Source organism: Carassius gibelio, chromosome A19 (genome assembly GCF_023724105.1).
Source record: "Carassius gibelio isolate Cgi1373 ecotype wild population from Czech Republic chromosome A19, carGib1.2-hapl.c, whole genome shotgun sequence".
In the NCBI taxonomy this organism is placed as follows: domain Eukaryota; kingdom Metazoa; phylum Chordata; class Actinopteri; order Cypriniformes; family Cyprinidae; genus Carassius; species Carassius gibelio.
This window is the reverse complement of record NC_068389.1, coordinates 25,101,286-25,120,399: the sequence shown is the minus strand read 5'-3', so window position 1 is coordinate 25,120,399 and position 19,114 is coordinate 25,101,286. Positions and strand designations below refer to the sequence as shown.

The following is a 19,114-nucleotide window of genomic DNA, read 5'->3' as shown; positions in this document are numbered from 1 at the left end:
CAGTTATGTCATAAATTATAAAGGTGTTTATTAAGCCAAAGAGAAAGTACCTGAGGTTTTTTTGTGCATTTACAGTAGCACATTTTTATGCATTTAGATAGAAATAAGTAATATGCAGATTTATTTATTAATTTATACATTAATTGAGAAGTACATTTATTTTAACAATCGTTCATGTTGACCTAAAAGAATGTTATTGCACGCATCCTTAGCATTCATTTGGCATTCAAATATTTACATTAAGAATACTTTTTTCCAGAGAAGTATTTTATTATGCGTCATTATTTGTGAATGGATTGTCACAGAAAATGTACATGCTGCTTTTATGCATTTTCAATAGCTTTTTTATTGCATTTAGACAAAAATAATAGAGAAAAAAATGCATTAGTTAATGCATGTTATTTCATGCATCTTTAGTTATTTTTTATTCATTTTTCATTTAACATTTTCACATGGTTCATTTTATTTTCTAGGAAAGTACTGCAATATGAATAAATCATTTGTACCTGAATTGTAAGTCACAGAAAACATACATGCTGATTTATTTTCCTTTTAGAATATTATACATTTTTTCATAATTTGAACTATTAAACACTTTTATTCTCTTTAAACATAAGTGCAAATAAGCATGTTTAAAACACTGAATAAGAGCTTAGAATTTCAATTAATATAATCTTCAAACTGAATGTGAATATCCACAATGTTGAAATGAATTTGAATCACTGCAAATATAAACACTTAAAGCTCCAAAACAAATCTAAATCACTCTAACGTTATAATTTACTTTGAGTTACTGCAAACTTCAAAAGTAATTTGAATCTCTTTAAACTCCTTGTAAAATTGAAACCAGTGCCAGTTCTAAACCTATTCAAATCCATTCAGATCTTCAAAGTGGATTCTAAAGAATGCTATCTATGAATTGATTTTGAATGACTGCAAGCTTTAAATCAGATTCTAATCCCCACAAGCATCAAAACAAACTCCAATCACTTTACGTTTCGAAACCGCTTCGATTATAATAGGAGTGTTTTAGATTTGCGGTGCCGCTCGCTTGCAGTATACAGTAGATGGGGTTTTATAGACTTTCAGATGACAGATAGAGGTTTGAATTGCACATTGAATCGCACTTTGAGTGCCCTTTTTTATATCTGAGATTACACATGGAGGTGGACATCACGGATATAGGCCTGAAGTACAGATAGAGGTTGGAGTGCATTTCATGCTCACAGTTGAGGATGAGTGTGTGTGTGTGTGTGTGTGTTTTTGAATGTGTGTGTGAACGTGGAGCCTTTGAAGTGGAAAAGGCCTCTGGTTGGCAGTAGGCCAGTGCATCAATAAAGGCAACTGGAGTTTGAGAGCCAGTGAGAGGCATTTAAGTTCCATTTCTCCCAGGCCTTACAGCTCAGGAAAGACCTGCTCTCTCTCTCTTTCTTTCTCTGTGTCTGTTTTTCACGCATGCCCTGACAGAGAGGGAGAGAGAGAAATCAGGCCAGACTTGTGCACCACAATGTTGGAGTGTGCCATAATTGAATATGTGTGTCCAGCTGTTTATGTGTGTGTGATTGGTTGCTGATTTTGAAGTGGCTTGTTAGACACACTAGCACAGTATGGTTTACTTTCAAGTTTAATCATACAAGATGTATTTTTAAAGAAAGTACAAAGCACACAACTGCATTGGGAGACCCAAACACACTTCTTTCTTTAGTTCTTGTCTGCTTGTCTGGCTTCATGTTGTCTAATAACCGTGACCCCTCACTTTGTCCATCTGTTTGCTCAGCAGTGATTTACTATTTAGCATCAAATACATGAGGTGGAAAACTGCATTTATGCAAAATGCCTGAAAAACTTGTGTTAACCCACCATATCTCAATTTCTTTCCAGAAATGTCACAATTTCAAGGCTTTTTGCCATTTTTATTAATTTTTAGTGTGACTCGAACTTTTTGTTTTCAAGTTTTTGAATTGTACAGATTAAAAAAAGTTTTTCAGATGCTTTAAGTCTCATAAAATTACAGACGGAAAGAGCAAAACAACTTATTTTTTCATGTTTCCCTTTCATTGACCTAACAAAACGCCCTCCTTTCTTTGTCCACCGCTGCCTTTTTTTCTGTCCTGTTTGCTTCGTACAACTGTTGCATCACTTAGCTTTTTTTTCTGCCGACTCACAACCTATTTGCAGTACCCCAACAAAACACACAGTGGTCCTCCCTCTCTCTCTGTCTCTCTGTGTGTGTCTCTCTCTCTCTCCTTCTCTCTATTGATCTAGTCATAGTTTTCTGTCTTCAGCCTGCTGGCTGGCTGGCTTTAATCAATACAGATAATTGTCTGCTTTCTCCCGATGCCAAACAGTCTGTGTTTTTTCTCAATGAATCCAGGTCTTCCCCCAACTTACACACATATACACACGCAGGGCCCACCTACCCGGGATTCCCCCCCATTAATGACGGGAGATAACCTGCTTTCCTTACCGATTTTTCCTCCACCCCCCCTCCACCCCCCCTCTCATCGATTGCCGTGAGATATCGCCCCATGTGCCCCGCTCTCAGTGTGTAAACACGCCGAACACGTGGTGCCAGAACTACATATGTCCGCGCATAAACAAATACGCAAAGCGTGCATTAGCAAAAATGTGAAACATTTATGTTACTCTGACTTTGGCTCTGGTTTACTCTGTCTGAATAAAAGAGCTAAAGATGTCAAGTATATATTCATCAGAAAGTTACAGAACAGTCTTTGCTTTGCAGTTCATTATTTGTTTTGCCATTCACAAATAGCTTAAAAGTATAAATGGCTTCGACTTCAATAGTGAATAAGTGAATTTGGCTCAGAAGTCTTCTGATTTCACTCTACTGATTGAGTTGATTACAACTGTGGTATGATATATATTGTTCAGTATGTATTGAATCTAACATTGACCTTGGATTAAAAAAAATTTTTTTGCAGACTATTGTGTGGGCTTTGAATCCTCAATATGAACCTAATTTTGAACCTAATTTTTGAGCATTGAGCACAGACAACTTGAATGATGTTATGAGCATCATTAAGCATGCAGGAGAATCTGTTTCTTTGTCAGGTTAATACTACATATAATAGCCTTGTTAATTGTTAAAGACAACATGAAATCAATATCGACTCTGATTTACTTTATTAATAAATGCCCTCTGGTCTTATTTTGCACAATTCATCAGTACATGTTTTTAAAGAGAAAAAATGTAGAATCTGTCATTACTTTCTCTGCCCCTGATTTGATTAACTTGATGTAACTTAGGGCAGCATAGATGGGGAAAAACAATATTAACCAGGAATATCACAGTATGATATGTTTTTCCACAGCACTAATCAAATCAAGTCTGTCAGAGACGCAGATTGGTTTGCAACCAGAGTTCGAGTCTAGCTTTCCGTTTTCCACTTATATTGCTTTAAAACTGTCAAAAATCCTCACGATGGATGAAATGAAATCCTGCCTACTATTATTTCTCTTTTCTAATATCCTAATATGAAATATTTTTCCACATTATGCATTTCATGTTGTTTTTAAAGACATTGTGGCGTGTCACTTTGCATTAATATATTCTTATATTAATATAGTCTTGCTACACTCTTACTGTTGCGTTACTTTGTGTTACAAATGTTTTCCTCTGTCCAGTCGTCAGTGGTCCAGTGTCCAGTATTGCGGTACTGGAGATTCAGCCATTTTGTGCGTCTGGTTTTTTTGCTGGTGCAATGAGAACACGGCCTGATCCAATTTGTGTTGGTCACCAGTGTGAAATGGCGGTCGGCCGGGGGACCGGCGCTCCCCAAAGCCTCTCAGCTCTCTTCCTATCCTCGTTTTTCTCTCTCTTTCACTCTTTCTCTCTGCTGGTGATGTGCCACTCACCCAGCACCTCACTACCCTGGCACCCAGCATGACCACAAGCCAGCAATCAACACACACCACACATACATACATGTGCATACACACACACACACACACATGCAGACACTGACACAAAGCTAAAGAAGAAATCAGACTAAAGACTAAAGAACAAACCTTTTTAATGTAAATACAAATGTATTTTTTTCCTTAACAGGTTACAATTTAAAATAATAGTTATTAATATTTTTTATAAATTATATTGTAATATAAATAATATTAATAGGTTATACTGTATAATTATTTTAGATGTAAAATGTTATAAAATCTAATTTTAAATATTGATATTTTTTAAAAAAAATTATATTTTCAAATATTTAATATATATTAAATATAATATCCTTGTGAATATTTAAAAAAAAAAACACAAAATAACTTAATGAGCTTTTGATATATTTATTCATAAATATCTGATACAGTTCTTACTTTGATAAGTCATTTATAGATGAAGATCTTAAATAACCAGACTAATATGGATTTGTGTGTGTGTGTGTGTGTGTAGTGTTTGTTTTTTTATATTCACTGAGATATAATTTTAAGGTTACACCATTTAACAATAATAATAATAATAATAATAAATGGTCATAATAATAAATTATATGTAGGTTATACTGTTATAATATAAAAAAAACTATTATAATATAAAATTAACATCAAACTATTTAAAACTAATATTTTAATTAATAATATTGACTTTTTTTAAATATAGTAGTCGATGTGTATGTGTGAATACAGTGAATACTTTAACAACATACTATACAAAAATGTCGATATGTTCACATATGTTTTCCTTACATCAACATAATGTACAGCTGATGTATACATCCGTTTGTAACTTTAAGACATTTATTGAAGACTTTATTATTTTTTAAGTAGGAATACACTTAAATAAACTCCATAAGTCATAAAAGACTTCAAAGTAATTCATGTTCTTAAGATTATACTTTTTGAATAAGATGGTATCATTTCATACTTTAACAGGTTAAAGTATCGATTTATTTTATGTTTTTATGACATGATTTTATTTTTGTCCACAATAAGATCTGTTTCAGTTCTGTCTGCACCTTTTAAACGAAAGTGCAGTTCCCTAACACACTACAAATCAAAAGGTGACTTCACAAAGTACTTTTAAGCCACATTGTGCACTCCCCTTTCAACATCTTTAACACAAAAACACATATCTTGCCATTTCCCCTTCAAATACACACACTCACTGTGATTTTGGCAAAATTGCCATGCTTGACGACCATATAGCCGACGTCGTAGCAACAAAGAGAGCGGGCGAGCGATGGATGGATGGATGGGGGGAGATGGGGGTGTTTGTGTGTCATTTGGTGAGTGAACATAAGTGGCACTGAGGCGGTGGAAAGGTAGGCTGATGGAGAGGGCGAGGTAAAATTAGACAGCAGAGTGGCTACCTTTTTTTTTTTTTTGTACAGCCAGAGCTTAGGACGACGTCCGAGAACGAATGTGGCCATGAGCCTCACAATTCAAAATGGAGTTTGGTTAAATAACGTGAAAGAAGAGCAGGTGCCGCGGTCAAAATGGACGGCGAACAGCACAGAAAGACAGAAGAAGAGGTTGAACACACCCCAGGGAACCATGGGTGAAAAACCTTGCCCAAGGGCACGAGCGAAGGGTAGAGGGGGCCTTCATCCATTCAACTATCCCTCTATTTCTCCGTTCCCTCCATTCTTCAGGGGAATTGTCAGTCAGTGTATTTCCACACAGCCATCCTAATGTTTCCCGACGCTGAGGTGCTGTTAGCATCGCTGCGGCGCTATCCAAAGACAACACACCTACCTTACAAAGCAGCTTTCGATCCTTCGAGAGCAGCATGTAGCCGCCTGCAGATTTCTCTCTCTCTTGTCACTTTTTCACTGAAACACAGCGCTTAACCAAGTGTGTGAGGCGATAAAAGAGAGATGGGAATGAAGAAATTAGGCTGAGGATGAGGGAATAAGAGATCTGTAAGTTTCTGTGTATTCATCCATGTTTGAATTGTGAGGCCCTCTGTTGATTCGACTCCCCGCTGCACTCGTGCAAGAAGCGCTCAGGTAAATACAACCCGAAGCGTCTTGAAACTGTGATTTTTGAATCCCCAGGCTGCAAAAATGACACAAAAAAGAATGCATGAGAGAAAGGAAAGCAGAATAAGAAAGAAATATGAAGAAGAAGAAGAAACGAGAGACAGGGGGGAGGTTGAAGGCGTTGCAAAAGTGCCTCCAATATGCGCGGGTCTGAGCACCCTCTGAGAGGGGCCCCGATCGATACCAACTCAGAGCAATAAAGCTTTCTCCCTGTCATCTCCACAGAATACAAAGCAGAATGGGGGAGAGAAGGGGGGGTGGTGGTGGAGGGGGGATAGAGGGGTGAAAAGCTGTTCCGCTAGCCAGACCAATTTCCTAACCCTCCCTTCTCCTCTCCCTCCACCTTTTTTAGCCCTCCAACTACGACTACTACCCCTATGCACACCACATTTTCTCTCCCTTTTCACGCACTTCTTCCTGTCCGCCTCGACTCGAGGTGTTGTGTCTGCTTATATTATTAATAGTGTTTGAATAAATAAACTTAATAATTAATCTCCGCAGTTTTAAACTGGATTGATAACGGGTGAAAGATTCTGCAGGATCCAGCCGATATTGAAAGAGGGACTGGCCTCCAGGTTGGACGAGCAGGCCAGAACAGGTTTGAGGTCGTAGCCTCAGCATGTGAGAGAGAGATGGATGTGCAGGTGAGAAAAGAAAAGCAAGAAAGACGTGCGGCGCAGGCAGAAAGAAAGAGGTCAAATAAGTGTTCTCTTTAATTGAGAGCCAATTTAAGTCCAGTGCAATCGATAAACCTATACACCGAGCAATCTGCCGTCCCCCATAACACATACATCATGCTGTTTAGTTGCTTAGTAGATTCTGTCAGGGACGGACACCGTCCCCCAGATGCGATTCGTTCAGAATGGCTCGGTGCTCATTGAACTTGGCGTACGATTTGGATTTCTGTAAATTCTGGGCATAATTATACGCTGCCTCTCTCCACGTCTGAGCCTTCCCTCTTATCCTTTATTAGGTGACAGCTGTGTAAATCTTCTGTCATTCCCTCCTTTTATTGTAAGATCACAATGCACCTGCACTCACTTTTCTTCTCCTCTCTTTGTCTCTCTACCCGTCCTGCATTTACTCATATCTTAATATGCTTCCTGCCACTTTATTTTGCCCGTCGTCCTCTCCATCCCTCCATCACTGACTCCTCCTGTCGGAGGGAAATAATAGAAGGACAGAGGGTCAGGGTGGATGGACAGAGGGATGGAGGAAGGGTGGAAGCATCGGCCTCCCTCCCTGTTTTGTGTGTTCCCCCGGGGAGGGTGGTAATAATGGTAGCCATACAGGGGAGGGGGGCGAGAGGAGCGATTATTGTCTTGTAGGGAGTCAGAGGTATCGATCGGCCCAGAAATATGTGGTGCGCGAAAGAGGTACTGTATCGGATATAATATACACTCCTGAGACGGCAGACGCAGAGGCGTGCACACACACAGTAATACAAAATACCAACCCAGAGATGCTCACGTACACACACAAATACAAAATACTCACCGCCAGAGAGGCTTAACGCACACCCGAGCACAAATATATTTACGTAAATCCGCTCTTAGAAATGCGTATGGCTAATATGAACTCAAAACACATGCACACAGCTAGAGGTCGAGAAAACACACACAATACACTAACACAGATGATTCATATGAGCTGAAAAGCTTCTTAAAATTGCATTAAATTGCATTTACTGAAGTGTTTTTATAAGTACAGAGAAACATTTTGACCTTGAAAATACTACTCAGGTGCATGGTGTTAAAGTCCACTGGATGGTATATTTAATTCACACTATGGCGGTCTGAATTTGTGATACATTCCTGTTTGAAGTGTGTATTATTTTTTTAAATGTAAATGTTAGAGAGGAAATTTGCTTGTATGAACAAGAACAAACCAACTTATTATTTGAAACCAGAACATTTTAGTTTTTTAGTTTGATTATCACATACACGCTCTCTCTCTCTCACACACACACACACACACACATATACACACACATGCAGGTCTTTCACTGCTGTTGCCTGGCAACGAGGCTAGGTGTCCTATTGGAGAGCTGTGCTGTCCAGTGATGTCATGACCGCAGCTGACCAGCACTGCTGCTCGCTGTACAGAGTGGGGGGGGGGGGGGGGTATACTGAACCACAGCGGCACGAGTTACCATAAAGTTTTGTTGTAACATTAAGATTTTGTATATTTTATTGTACATATCATTGTGAAAACACCACAATGATATTTTGTGTGTGTATATATGATTCAACTAAATGTATTATTAAAACATACCATGGCTGAAGTGAGTCTTGAATACAAAGCCTGGGCAGCACATGATGCAACTTTATAAGTATATTTCGGTTACGGACAGAGAGAAAGTGCGAGGAAGGTCTTCTTTTATACCTGTACCCTCCATCCATTGTTCTGCTCCATTGTCTTTAAATCAGGTCAACAGCCAATAAGATTTAACACCCTAAGCTGCCTCTGCATCTCTCCTGGAGTCGAGGGGGGGTCACTGCTGTGCTTGAAGTATGAGAAGATGTGTGTGTGTGTGTGTGTGTGTGTGTGTTTGCGCTGCATCTCTAAACCTGTTCTTAATGTTGCATTGGTTTGGGTTAAAGGAATACGGTGAAAGCACTCTGGACACAGGACTGTGGCATGTTCCTCAATATTACTGACACATCCTTTCATTTGTAAGAAAAAATAAACCTAATGTGTTGGGCAAGTAAGTTCATTTTCATGTTTTGGTTCATTTCATTCATGTTTTGTTTGTTTAGCCTGAAAAATTTTAACCAACAAAATGGTAACATCTATTTTTCATTTTATTATTAAAGACAAAATATTAATTATGGTGTCACAATATTAATGAATAAAATTTTATTTAAAGCTAAATAGATTGGGTAAGAAACAAAAGTAAATTTAAAGATTAAAGCGGGGTAAAAAACGAATTGAGATTGAGATTCACGGTTGTATTGCTTGGATATTTGGAAACCAAATATTTCAAATGTTTTCCCAATTGACTGCTGACATTTTTTGTAATATTACATGAATAGTACATGATATTTATGGATATGAAATCTTGGCAATATTATCAGAAATTGTGGCATATGACTTTTTAACCTCTTGAATATCAGCTTTAATATTAAAAGAAGACTGAAAAAAGTACAAATATATCTACATACATGTATTTGCATACCCGTCTTTTAGCGCTTAATTACATCGAATCTAATTGGGACCAGTGCAACTAGTCTGTGATCAGCGGGCCAGAGTTATTTATAGAGCCGTCCCTGCGAGAGACCCCGCATCCTGTTCCTCCGAGGCAGACGTACCCCCTTCACTGGCCTCCCCAAAGGTCAAGGGGGGCAAGACCAGGGGGAAGGGGGATAAGGGAGGGTGCGCAGCGGACTGACCCTTGACCCTAACACACGCCACCCAGCATCAGTCCCTAGTACGGACACGCACACACCCACGCGCCGTCTGTCACGGCCCTGACAGGCGTTACTGAGGAGCTTGGGGGGCACATAAAGGAGGCCCAAAAACTTGCTAAACCCCTGACCGTGACCCTGAGCATCACACACACACATACTCAGAAGACAGATCCATTATGAGCGCTGGGGTAAAAGGCTTAAACCAAAAGACGCATCAACTGTTCTTTGAGTGAATCAATGTGTGCGAGGGGTCCATGTGTGGCTTTTTTTTTTTTAAGTTCACTGCAAAAAATTGTTTATCTTACTTAGTATTTTTGTCTGGTTTCTAGTCAAAATATCTTACAATTCTTAAATCAAGATACTTTTACTAGATAAGCCAAATGACTTTAAGATATTTAGTCTTGTTTTCAAGGAAAACATTTTTTTTAAATGCATTTTGCTTAAAACGAGTAAAATGATCTGCCAGTGGGGTAAGTAAAATACTCTTTTTTTAAGAATTGTAAGATATTTCGACTAGAAACCAGACAAAATTACAAAGTAAGATAAGACATTTTTTGCAGTGTTTTAAAGTCAATGTGTATGTATTTTCAGAACCGATGTAAGTAGGTGATTGATGGTTGAATAGCTCCGATAATGCACAATATCTCACTTTCCTGCTAAAACCTGCAGTGTTATTAGTAGTATTTCTATGTACAAGCTATATTTTGGATCCAAAAAACCTCGCCAATAATATCAGGCTAGAAATTGTGGCATATATGTAACTACTTACAATGTTTTGTCATGAACAATTTCAGCAAATGTGAAGAGTAGACATGCAGTCTGTTTAATTATTTCCCTGTTTCTACATTGAAATTAAGTTTTATTGTTATATTGTAATATTTCCCGATGACAAAAAAAAAACAGTCCTGGAGAAAAAAAGTGTTTTGAATATTACACGTGATAAAGGGCTTATTGTATGGATATGAAAACCTATTTTCCATATTATGGGGTAGGCTACGGCACCCGTCCCGAATAATGCCATTATTTAAACTCTTAATAACATAATATACACCGTCATCTGTTTTAAGTCCGACATAAACACAACTTACTCGGAACAAAAGCAGCTTTCCAATGACAAAGCTCAGCTAGTCAAAAAAAGAAAGGTAAAATTAAAAACGAGAGGGAGAAGTTGAAAGCAGAAACGACTTATTATATAATTAATTCGCTCGTGCGGCGAGTGATTTAGTCTTACTTTCTTATAATTCACATAATTTATAAGTAGAGCCTATATACCTTGAAATAAAGCACAAGTAAAGAGTAAAATTACCAGGACGAGGAGAAAGTTGGAAATATCAAGGAAACGTCCGTTCGATCCGTGCAGGGTTAAATTTGCTCTCCCTTTTTAGCTAAAATCAATGTGCATTTAAAAGGCAGCTGTATTAATCAAAACCATAGTCTTTGAATATTTAAAATAAACGCGACAACAAATAAATAAACAAATACAAATAATAAACCGAAGTGGAAAAATCACCAGAAATCTGTAAAGCAGGTGTCAGGCGTGATTATTAAAGACAGTGCTGCCCTCTCGCGGTTCACTCGCGCTACTTCAGTTTCGTTTTCGCTGGGCAGAAGTGGTTATTTTAGCGCATTGAGAACGAGCCATGGAAAATAGAGGCGTGTGAAGAGCGAAAATGACATATACTTGTTTTTCGTTCTTGTGATGAGCACTTTCCAGCCACCCCAGCACTTGAGCTGTGTCTCGCTCTTTCTCTTTCGCTCCTTCTGCCTCCTTCTTTCTCAACATTGAGCTACACCACTTCAAACCAGCCTTGATAACTGCCCACAACAAAACAACATAGAATAACCACCTATTTAACCTGATATATGTCTCTAGAGAATAACTTTTTCCTTTTTTGTGTGAGTGTTCACTTGTACCCCTGTTCAGAGATGTCAGAGGAAGTGTAGGGGTGAGATAAGGTGGTGTTTGGGGGGTGGAGAGAAAATGTGGGAGGGAAGTGAGGAGAGAGTGACTGTATGAACACATATCTCATTCAGTTTTTCATTTGACAATTAAATGCAGCTGAACCAGGACGGCCGAACACCTATCAAGCTAGAAGTTTGAGTCAATAGCCTTGTTTTGGGTATGGATTCTGATATTCAAATGAGAGCATGAATATTCACTCTGTAATTTGCATGAATTGATCATCAAGAGCAGTGATTGGTCAGCTCATAAGGGCTCTGTGAGCTGGACTGAAGTCTTGCACACTGATAAACCTGAGAGACTCAGACAAACGCAGACAGAAGGCTGTGGTTTATTTATAAAATGGCGGCTATGGCGAAATGTCTGAATTCCAGGTAAGTCGTTGTGTCTTTCTCTCTCGCTTTTCCTTCCCTCTAATGATCTCTCGAGAGGGGGCCGCAAGGTTAATTAGCTTGGCCTTCGCTAACAGACTCTGCTAATGAGAGGACATCAAAACTAACTGGACTGAGGCCAGAACTAATGAAATGTCAGGAGCAACTCTCTGGAGGAATGCAAGAGACTTGAATATCAGTGTGTGTGTGTGTGTGTGTGTATATGAGGTGTAATGTATGCTGGTGTATGTAGAGGCCTGATGTAAGCAAACAGTGTGTACAGACTCCCGGTACTTTATTAATACATTAAAATATTAGAGAGATGAGGCAATAAGTTTAAAAAAAATCAGTGGAGTATGTTTTATTCCTATAAAAGCTTTTCTATACTAAATGTCACTCTATGACCAGAAAAGCTCCAGGTGGCATATCTGGCATATCAGATTACAAATACATAAACCACAGCCCAATAGCACAAATATGACGGCTAAAGATGGAGAACCCCGATATTGTTGTTAGAAAAGAGGAGCTTTTAGATTTGAATGTGTTTGTAGGAAATGTGAGTGGTGTACTGTACTTAGTTTTTTAAGAGGTTCACAGGATTTACCGGTGTAAATGAAGTTGTTATTTGGGCAGTTTTGCAGTTTCTTGCTGTGTCTTTACTGCTTTACTCCATGTTAAGAAAATCATTAACATGCTTTTGAGGCTTTTAACTTTATTTGAATCACAACCTTAATATTGTTTTCCCACAACAACACACCTACATAACCATACATCTTATTATCTTTAATAATCTTTATATATATATATATATATATATATATATATATATATATATATATATATATATATATATATATATATATATATATATATATATATATATATATTATAGCTTAAAAAAACTTGCTTAAAGCTATAGACGAAAATTTAATTAAATAGGTCATTTCATATTCATAATAAAATTATCATTACAATCACAGGCATATATACATACATATATGCATTATCAATGAATTAATAGGTGCATGCATACACTATTATTTAAATATGATAAGAATTTTCAAAGGCTTTTATTTTAAGATCATGATTTGTACATTTGTTTCCCCTGGTCAGCCCTTTAAGAAGATGTGACTGAAACTGATTGATCGAGTTTTTCCAAGAATATCTCTCAACCTGTCGTTCTGTGTGTGTGCGTGTGTGTGTGTGTGCGTGTGTGTGTGTGTGAGTGGAAGGCCACACAGTTAAACAGGAAATGGGGCTGACACTACACTGACTCACACACACAGAGGTTTGTGGGTAAATCTGACACAGAACCGAATGCATGTGAATCAACCTTCACGTTTTTCACACAATTTTGTATTTCATAACAGTGTCATCAGAATGATATTTCCACCTGGCTTTGTGAGGTTTATGGTTAGTTAGTCATGTTTGTTGTGTCCTTCGAATAAAAAGTTCAGCCATTTCTAAAATATACCACAGGCTTTCGACAAGCATATAAATGCCTTTCTTTCTATATAATATTATAAAAACAGACTTTTTATTGTTAACTATTTGAAAGGAAATTATATATCTTTGTGTCACATTAAATTAAATGTAAAATATATATATATATATATTTAAACAATCAAACATGTTTTTTTTTAAGTTTAGTAATGCTTTTAAAATCAACACACAACCCACACTGTAAAATCAACAGAAAAATAGCTAAAGGTACTAGAAGTTTATTTGTTTTGGTCAGGACATTACACGTTAAGTTTATGAACATTTCTTTTATTCCTGAAACACATGCATTGTGTCATTAAAAAAAAAAATCAATAGTTTACTGAGTGCAGTTTAGCATTTTTCCTTATTCTACATCTATCCTGAGCGTCTTTCAAGTGTCTCTGTAGTTATTTTCACCGTTTGTTTCATCACAGCCTCATTATCAACCAGACTTTTGCTCTGAAGGTTCCTCGTGTCAGAAGGGTCTCGAGTCTCAGATAAAGGAAGTACCAGACACTTTTATGCAACCGGCGCGTCATATTGAGCTCTAGGCCTTTCGTGGCTTTGCATCATGACAGAATAACTTGGTGGTACACTGACTGTGATTTACAATGTGCTTACGATCGCAATCTCCAGTTCACCTCACCGGCGTGATTGTCTGGAAGCAGATGATCAACCTTTTCTTTCATTTCCACTCATTTGACTATCAATATCAGTGAGTAATTGATCCTAATTTAGTAACGCACTCGAATGAGGTGGGCGGCGGAGGATGGAGGTTTCGTTTGCTTCAGATGGAAAGTGACTTTAATTTGACTTTGCCTTCTATGACTAAAGCAAGTGAAATTTGTGAACCACCATAAAAAAAATTTAAAAAGCGCCCACGGCTGGTAAAGTGGCATATAGAGTGAAGGATCTGTTCTCATCGAGTGATCGGAGGACAGAGAGAGAGCTGAGCTAAAAACATTCCGGTGAGTCACAAACACACCGAGCTTCAGTAACGTGTCACTCTTCACTGAAGCGCGACTTATTCTAATATCACTTGAATATCAGGTTCAGTTTTTTGCTTTGTGTGCGCGATTATTTTGAAGTGGTCAGTGGTCAGAAGTTAATTTAAATACTGGGGTTTGTTGTCTAGATGTCTAAACATCTAATTGAAATGTTTAATATGCTGATTAAAAAAGTTTTGTTTGGGCTCAAAAATTGCTAGTTAATTTTAAACATGAAATTTTCATATGGTATTTTCTTGTAAAACATCCTCCAGTCATCTTTGCAACGCCACAAAATTGACAGTAGGACTTACAGTAAGTTGTTGAATTCTTTTATTATTTTTTTATGTTTTTCATCTTGATAATTAATTTAAAGCTATAAATAAAGCAAGAATCACTGGAGTTGACAGGAAAATACAATTTCAGTTGTTTTTTTTTTACTTCAAAATTTCACATTTAATTCAACATTGCTTTCCATTTCTTTATAATTATCTGTAAAATTGACTAGCGATTTCTGAGAAAAATTTGTTTATTTCCGGTGCATTTGAATCTATATTTTTACAATGTTTGTGCAATAACTGTTGATTTGTTTGCATGAATGCCTGTTAAAATCTCTGCTGATGCATGATTACTTCCATACACATAAGTTTTATAATAAATTGGATGTGCAGCGTACACGTTCCAGCCATGTAATATGAGCTAATTTAACATTGAGTAAACTGGACAGGGAAATCAATTTGTTCTGGGAAGAGATGGTCTGAGGTGGCCATCAATTTCACCGTGAGTAAGAAAGAGAAAAGCTGTTATCCTCCTATGAAGTGCAACACGTGCTCTCGCGGGATGAGATCCTCTCCCGCCTGCATTTACAGCTCTTGCTGGTGTGTGTGTGTGAGTGTGTGTGTGTGTGGATCTGTATGAACGATGGCGTGCAGGATGGGACATGCCCCTGCATCCCTGCTGCTCTCTGGGAGGCGCAGGTGCTGTATTAGGATGAAGAGAGTGTCAAACAGCACCAAAACAGAATGAAATAGAAAAGGAAAGACAGATAGAGCAGTGGAGCTGCTGGAATAGTTCTGCTGATGGAAATTGACTTTTGATGCAAAGGTGTTTGTTTCATTAATTGGAGGTTTTGGGTTAAGGATTATTCACATTTTGGATGAAGTTGTTATTAATATTATGATTTTAAGTATATTTTATATTTATTAGGCTATCTTTATTATATTATATATGTTCTTTTAGAATGTTATGATAAAATAATGTTATGTTGTTTAAATAAAGTTCAATTAAATCAACTGTCAGTGTTTTTGGAATGTGAAGTATTATATTACACAAGCTATGCTTAATGTTAAATTATTTACATTTTATTATTTATTCATTTTTAAATCTGAAAATTTTAGATTTGGGCATTTTAAAATGAGGTGACAATATTTGTACTTTAAGTTAATACTGCAGAGCTGCTAAAATTGGTTAAATTTGAACTCTCCTAGGATCCTCAAATCAAATTGAATCCGAGTGTTTAAATTCATGTTTTTTAATTGGTCTTAAGGTGTTTACTTTAGTAAAGTATTTAATAGTTAAAAATAGGAAGATTTTTAAAACTGATATAAAATAAAAACAGAAATTTAATCCACAAACCTAAAAAAAGTACCAAAAACAATCAATAAGTTTTTACTGAAAATGTGTCATAGAATGTCAGTAGTGGGATGTAAAGCCATTTTCAGCACCTACAATATACATTTAAATGCTTTAAACCATGACTCTTTGTGATGAAAACAGGTAATTTATCAACTACCCTTTTATGTGGTTGATGATATAAGTACGATTGAACAAATAAAGTGTTTTCAGTCAGTTTCTCTCTGTCTGTTTCAGTAGATATCAGGATGTCTAAAGCCGTCGAGGATGACAAGATGGGGACTGAGCTTCCAGTGGACAGTACAGGTAAAAATCCATATTACAACTGATTATTAAAGGTCTGTGTGAGCCTGAATGCTTTAAGATGTAGTAGAAACTTATATTATGTGCAGTATCTATAAATAAAATCACTATAATTAGTGTTATCAGTATGTGAAATCATGAAGATGGAGAGTGTGTAGGTGTGATGCTATTGTTGGAGAGAAACACTGCATGTGTAAGCATGTTTTATCATCTATACTACTATGATTCATGAATATTCCTAGATGTGTTGCGAGTGTGTGTGTGTGTAAGCGTGATGAGATTTTGTTTCGACATAATTCTCACATTTTCCACTTGGTCTGAATCACACACAGAACACTTTAGTCAGCCGTGGCCTCAATCTGACACTCACACACACACACACACACACACATAAGCTAGGTTAAACGCTCCATGGTATTCCAATAATGCAGTGCCTCTGGCAAACCAGACCATGCTTTTGTTGATGTGAGGGCTGGAGCCTGAGGCACTATTCTGACCTGATGTGTGTGTGTGTGTTTGTTTCTACAGACTCTGAGAGGAACAGTCCAGAAGCCAGCGATCAGGTGTGTGTATAGTTTTTATTAGTTGTTTGATGTCAGTGAATTAACAAAAGACATGCCCATGAGTCTCCAGAAACTTGACCATCTACATCAGGGTTGTCAAAGAGTTGATTTTGAGGAAAAACAACATAGGGATATTTAGCATATCTGGCAAAAGATGCTAAAAACCATTCATATTCCCGACAGATCAAACCTTTCTTTTAATTACATGCATCATTTGTCATTTGCAAATGTCATCCCAGGTGAATGCAGGGACAGTCCCGTGGCTAACATGTTCATTTTCCCACTTTGAAGTGTGTCGCTTACTGCAACGAGAATATGGACAGATGCAGTGAAAAGTTCACAGTTGTTTGCAAGTCTCCCCTGAATGAATAATGAACATGGTGCATTAATACTGTTACACTCTTAACAATACAGGATTTATTTGCATCTGTGGTTCTGTGTAACCTCCTCATTGCACCAAAAGGTTCTTTCAAGTGAGAAAAGGTTGTTTAGATCATTAAAATGCACACAAAGAATAACGGTTCTTTTAAGAACTGATCACTAAAATGTTTTTCTATGGCTTCACAACAAAAAAAAAAAAAAGAAAAGAAAACATGCTTTTGGAACCATGTTTTTAGGTTCCATGGTTCCATGAAGAATCTTTAACATCCTTCTTTACATTCCACAAAAGGCTCTTTATAGAGGAAAAGGTTCTTTAGGTCATTAAAAGGTTTTTTCTTTTTTACACTAAGAAAAATGGTTCTGTTAAGAATTGTTAACTGAAAGTTTGTTTAAAGAACTTAAAATGGTTCTTCTATAGCAAAAACCTTTTGTAACGTTTAATTTAGATTTTATCCCTAATCAATTTTTCCTGTCTCATTTAGACCCAGCCAATTAAAACTAGTCCTTTCTGCCTGTCTCCTGCACCCAGCAACACAAAGGTGTGTGTGTGTGTGTGTGTGTGTGTGTGTTTTTGCTCAGATGGAAGCCTTCAGGTAATTCTCCATTGCCACTGTAATATGCAAATGAGATGTCCTTAGTCATTTGAACTGCATTCCTAACAAGATGCCAGACAAAACACAAAGAAGAGAGAAAGAGAGCGTGAGAGAGAGAGAGAGGTAGAGAGTTGATAAAGTAAAGTAAAAAGAGATGGATCGACCGGAGCAGATACAGTAGTTAGCAGAGAGATTCTTGATTTATATTAACATAACTGTACAAGTTGAACTGCTGCTCTTCTGTTGAATCGGTGAGTAATCAAATGAATAACTGGAAGTGTGTGTGTTTACATATGGAAATGGACTTTGTGTGTGGTTTTTGTCTTTGTCAAGAAAAGGCATGAAGTGGTAGTTAGGGTAATCGATCGTTGACATTTAGTAAGGGCAATTTGCATAGATGTTGAAAACTAGCTATACCAGTAACAAATGATTCATTGTTCATTTGACACAGATTAAGGGAATAAAAATGAATAATGCTGTTTAAGTCTTAATATTTAGAGTAATTAAAATAATTTCTATTTCTATTTGTTTGATATTGCATTATGCGTTTTAGTGTGTTTTGTAATGTTGCTGTTTATGTGTGTGTGTGTGTAAAGAACATAAGTGTATTAAATTATTAGTTTTTATCTGAGTGTTTATTACACATAGCTCATAGATGAGATGTCCCATTATGTTGATTTCATCATCAAATTTAATTTACAAAATAGATTTTATGTACATAGAAAGCATATTAAATGCAAGTAAATTGACTTCTTGAACGCTTGTGAAAATAAAATGTCAAAATATGGGTGAAATAATGGTTCATCGTCATACTGATTCTGACCACTAGTAAAACACGTGATCATATAAAATGTTGTTATATTTGAATGATTAAGAACTTGCTGATAAATGGGTATAACCTAGTGGTTTGAAGGATAGTGTAAAAACTTGAATGAATTTGTTTTGGGAGCTGTGCTGTGAATGAGCTGTGTCTAATCTCATCTAATCATTCTTGTTATAAATATGCCTGACAAGATTTTTGGTATATGAACTGTTGTTACACTGAATGACATTTTAGTGAGTGTCTTCTGTAAACCATGGTAAAATGTATAATAGTCATTCATTTTTGCTCAGAAACAAATACAGTTAAACAGGACACATAATGTAGTGGGAAAAAAATAAAGCTGTATTAAACTTGTATTGCTTTGAAGCTTGAGAAGCTTGTCTTTGATTAACATATAAACACAGATTGAGGTATGTGAATGTGTTTGATAGGTTAAAGCTGAGGAGGCAGCTGAGATGATCAGTGTTCACGCTCCTCCACCTCCTCCAGCTCAGCCAGCTCTGCCACACACACAACTCATGCTGGCCGGCAGTCAGCTCGCAGGGGTATGTGCTCACACACACACACACACACACACAGACACACACACAATGAGACAAACAGGTTCT

General features: G+C 37.0%; 1 protein-coding gene across 7 annotated transcripts in view; it reads left to right on the top strand.

The window, feature by feature from the left end:
* LOC127934938 (POU domain, class 2, transcription factor 2-like) overlaps positions 1-19,114 on the top strand; it is a 50,353-nt gene that overhangs the window by 16,563 nt on the left and 14,676 nt on the right. For 4 of the 7 annotated variants that reach the window (XM_052532514.1, XM_052532516.1, XM_052532511.1 and 1 more), the window contains exons 2-5: positions 16,081-16,149; positions 16,675-16,709; positions 17,573-17,629; positions 18,938-19,051. In XM_052532514.1, the coding sequence (XP_052388474.1) occupies positions 16,081-16,149; positions 16,675-16,709; positions 17,573-17,629; positions 18,938-19,051 (275 nt within the window). Of the gene's footprint in view, positions 1-16,080; positions 16,150-16,674; positions 16,710-17,572; positions 17,630-17,805; positions 17,935-18,937; positions 19,052-19,114 lie in introns of those variants that run through there. The other 3 variants (XM_052532515.1, XM_052532512.1, XM_052532517.1) reach the window with 2 other exon arrangements.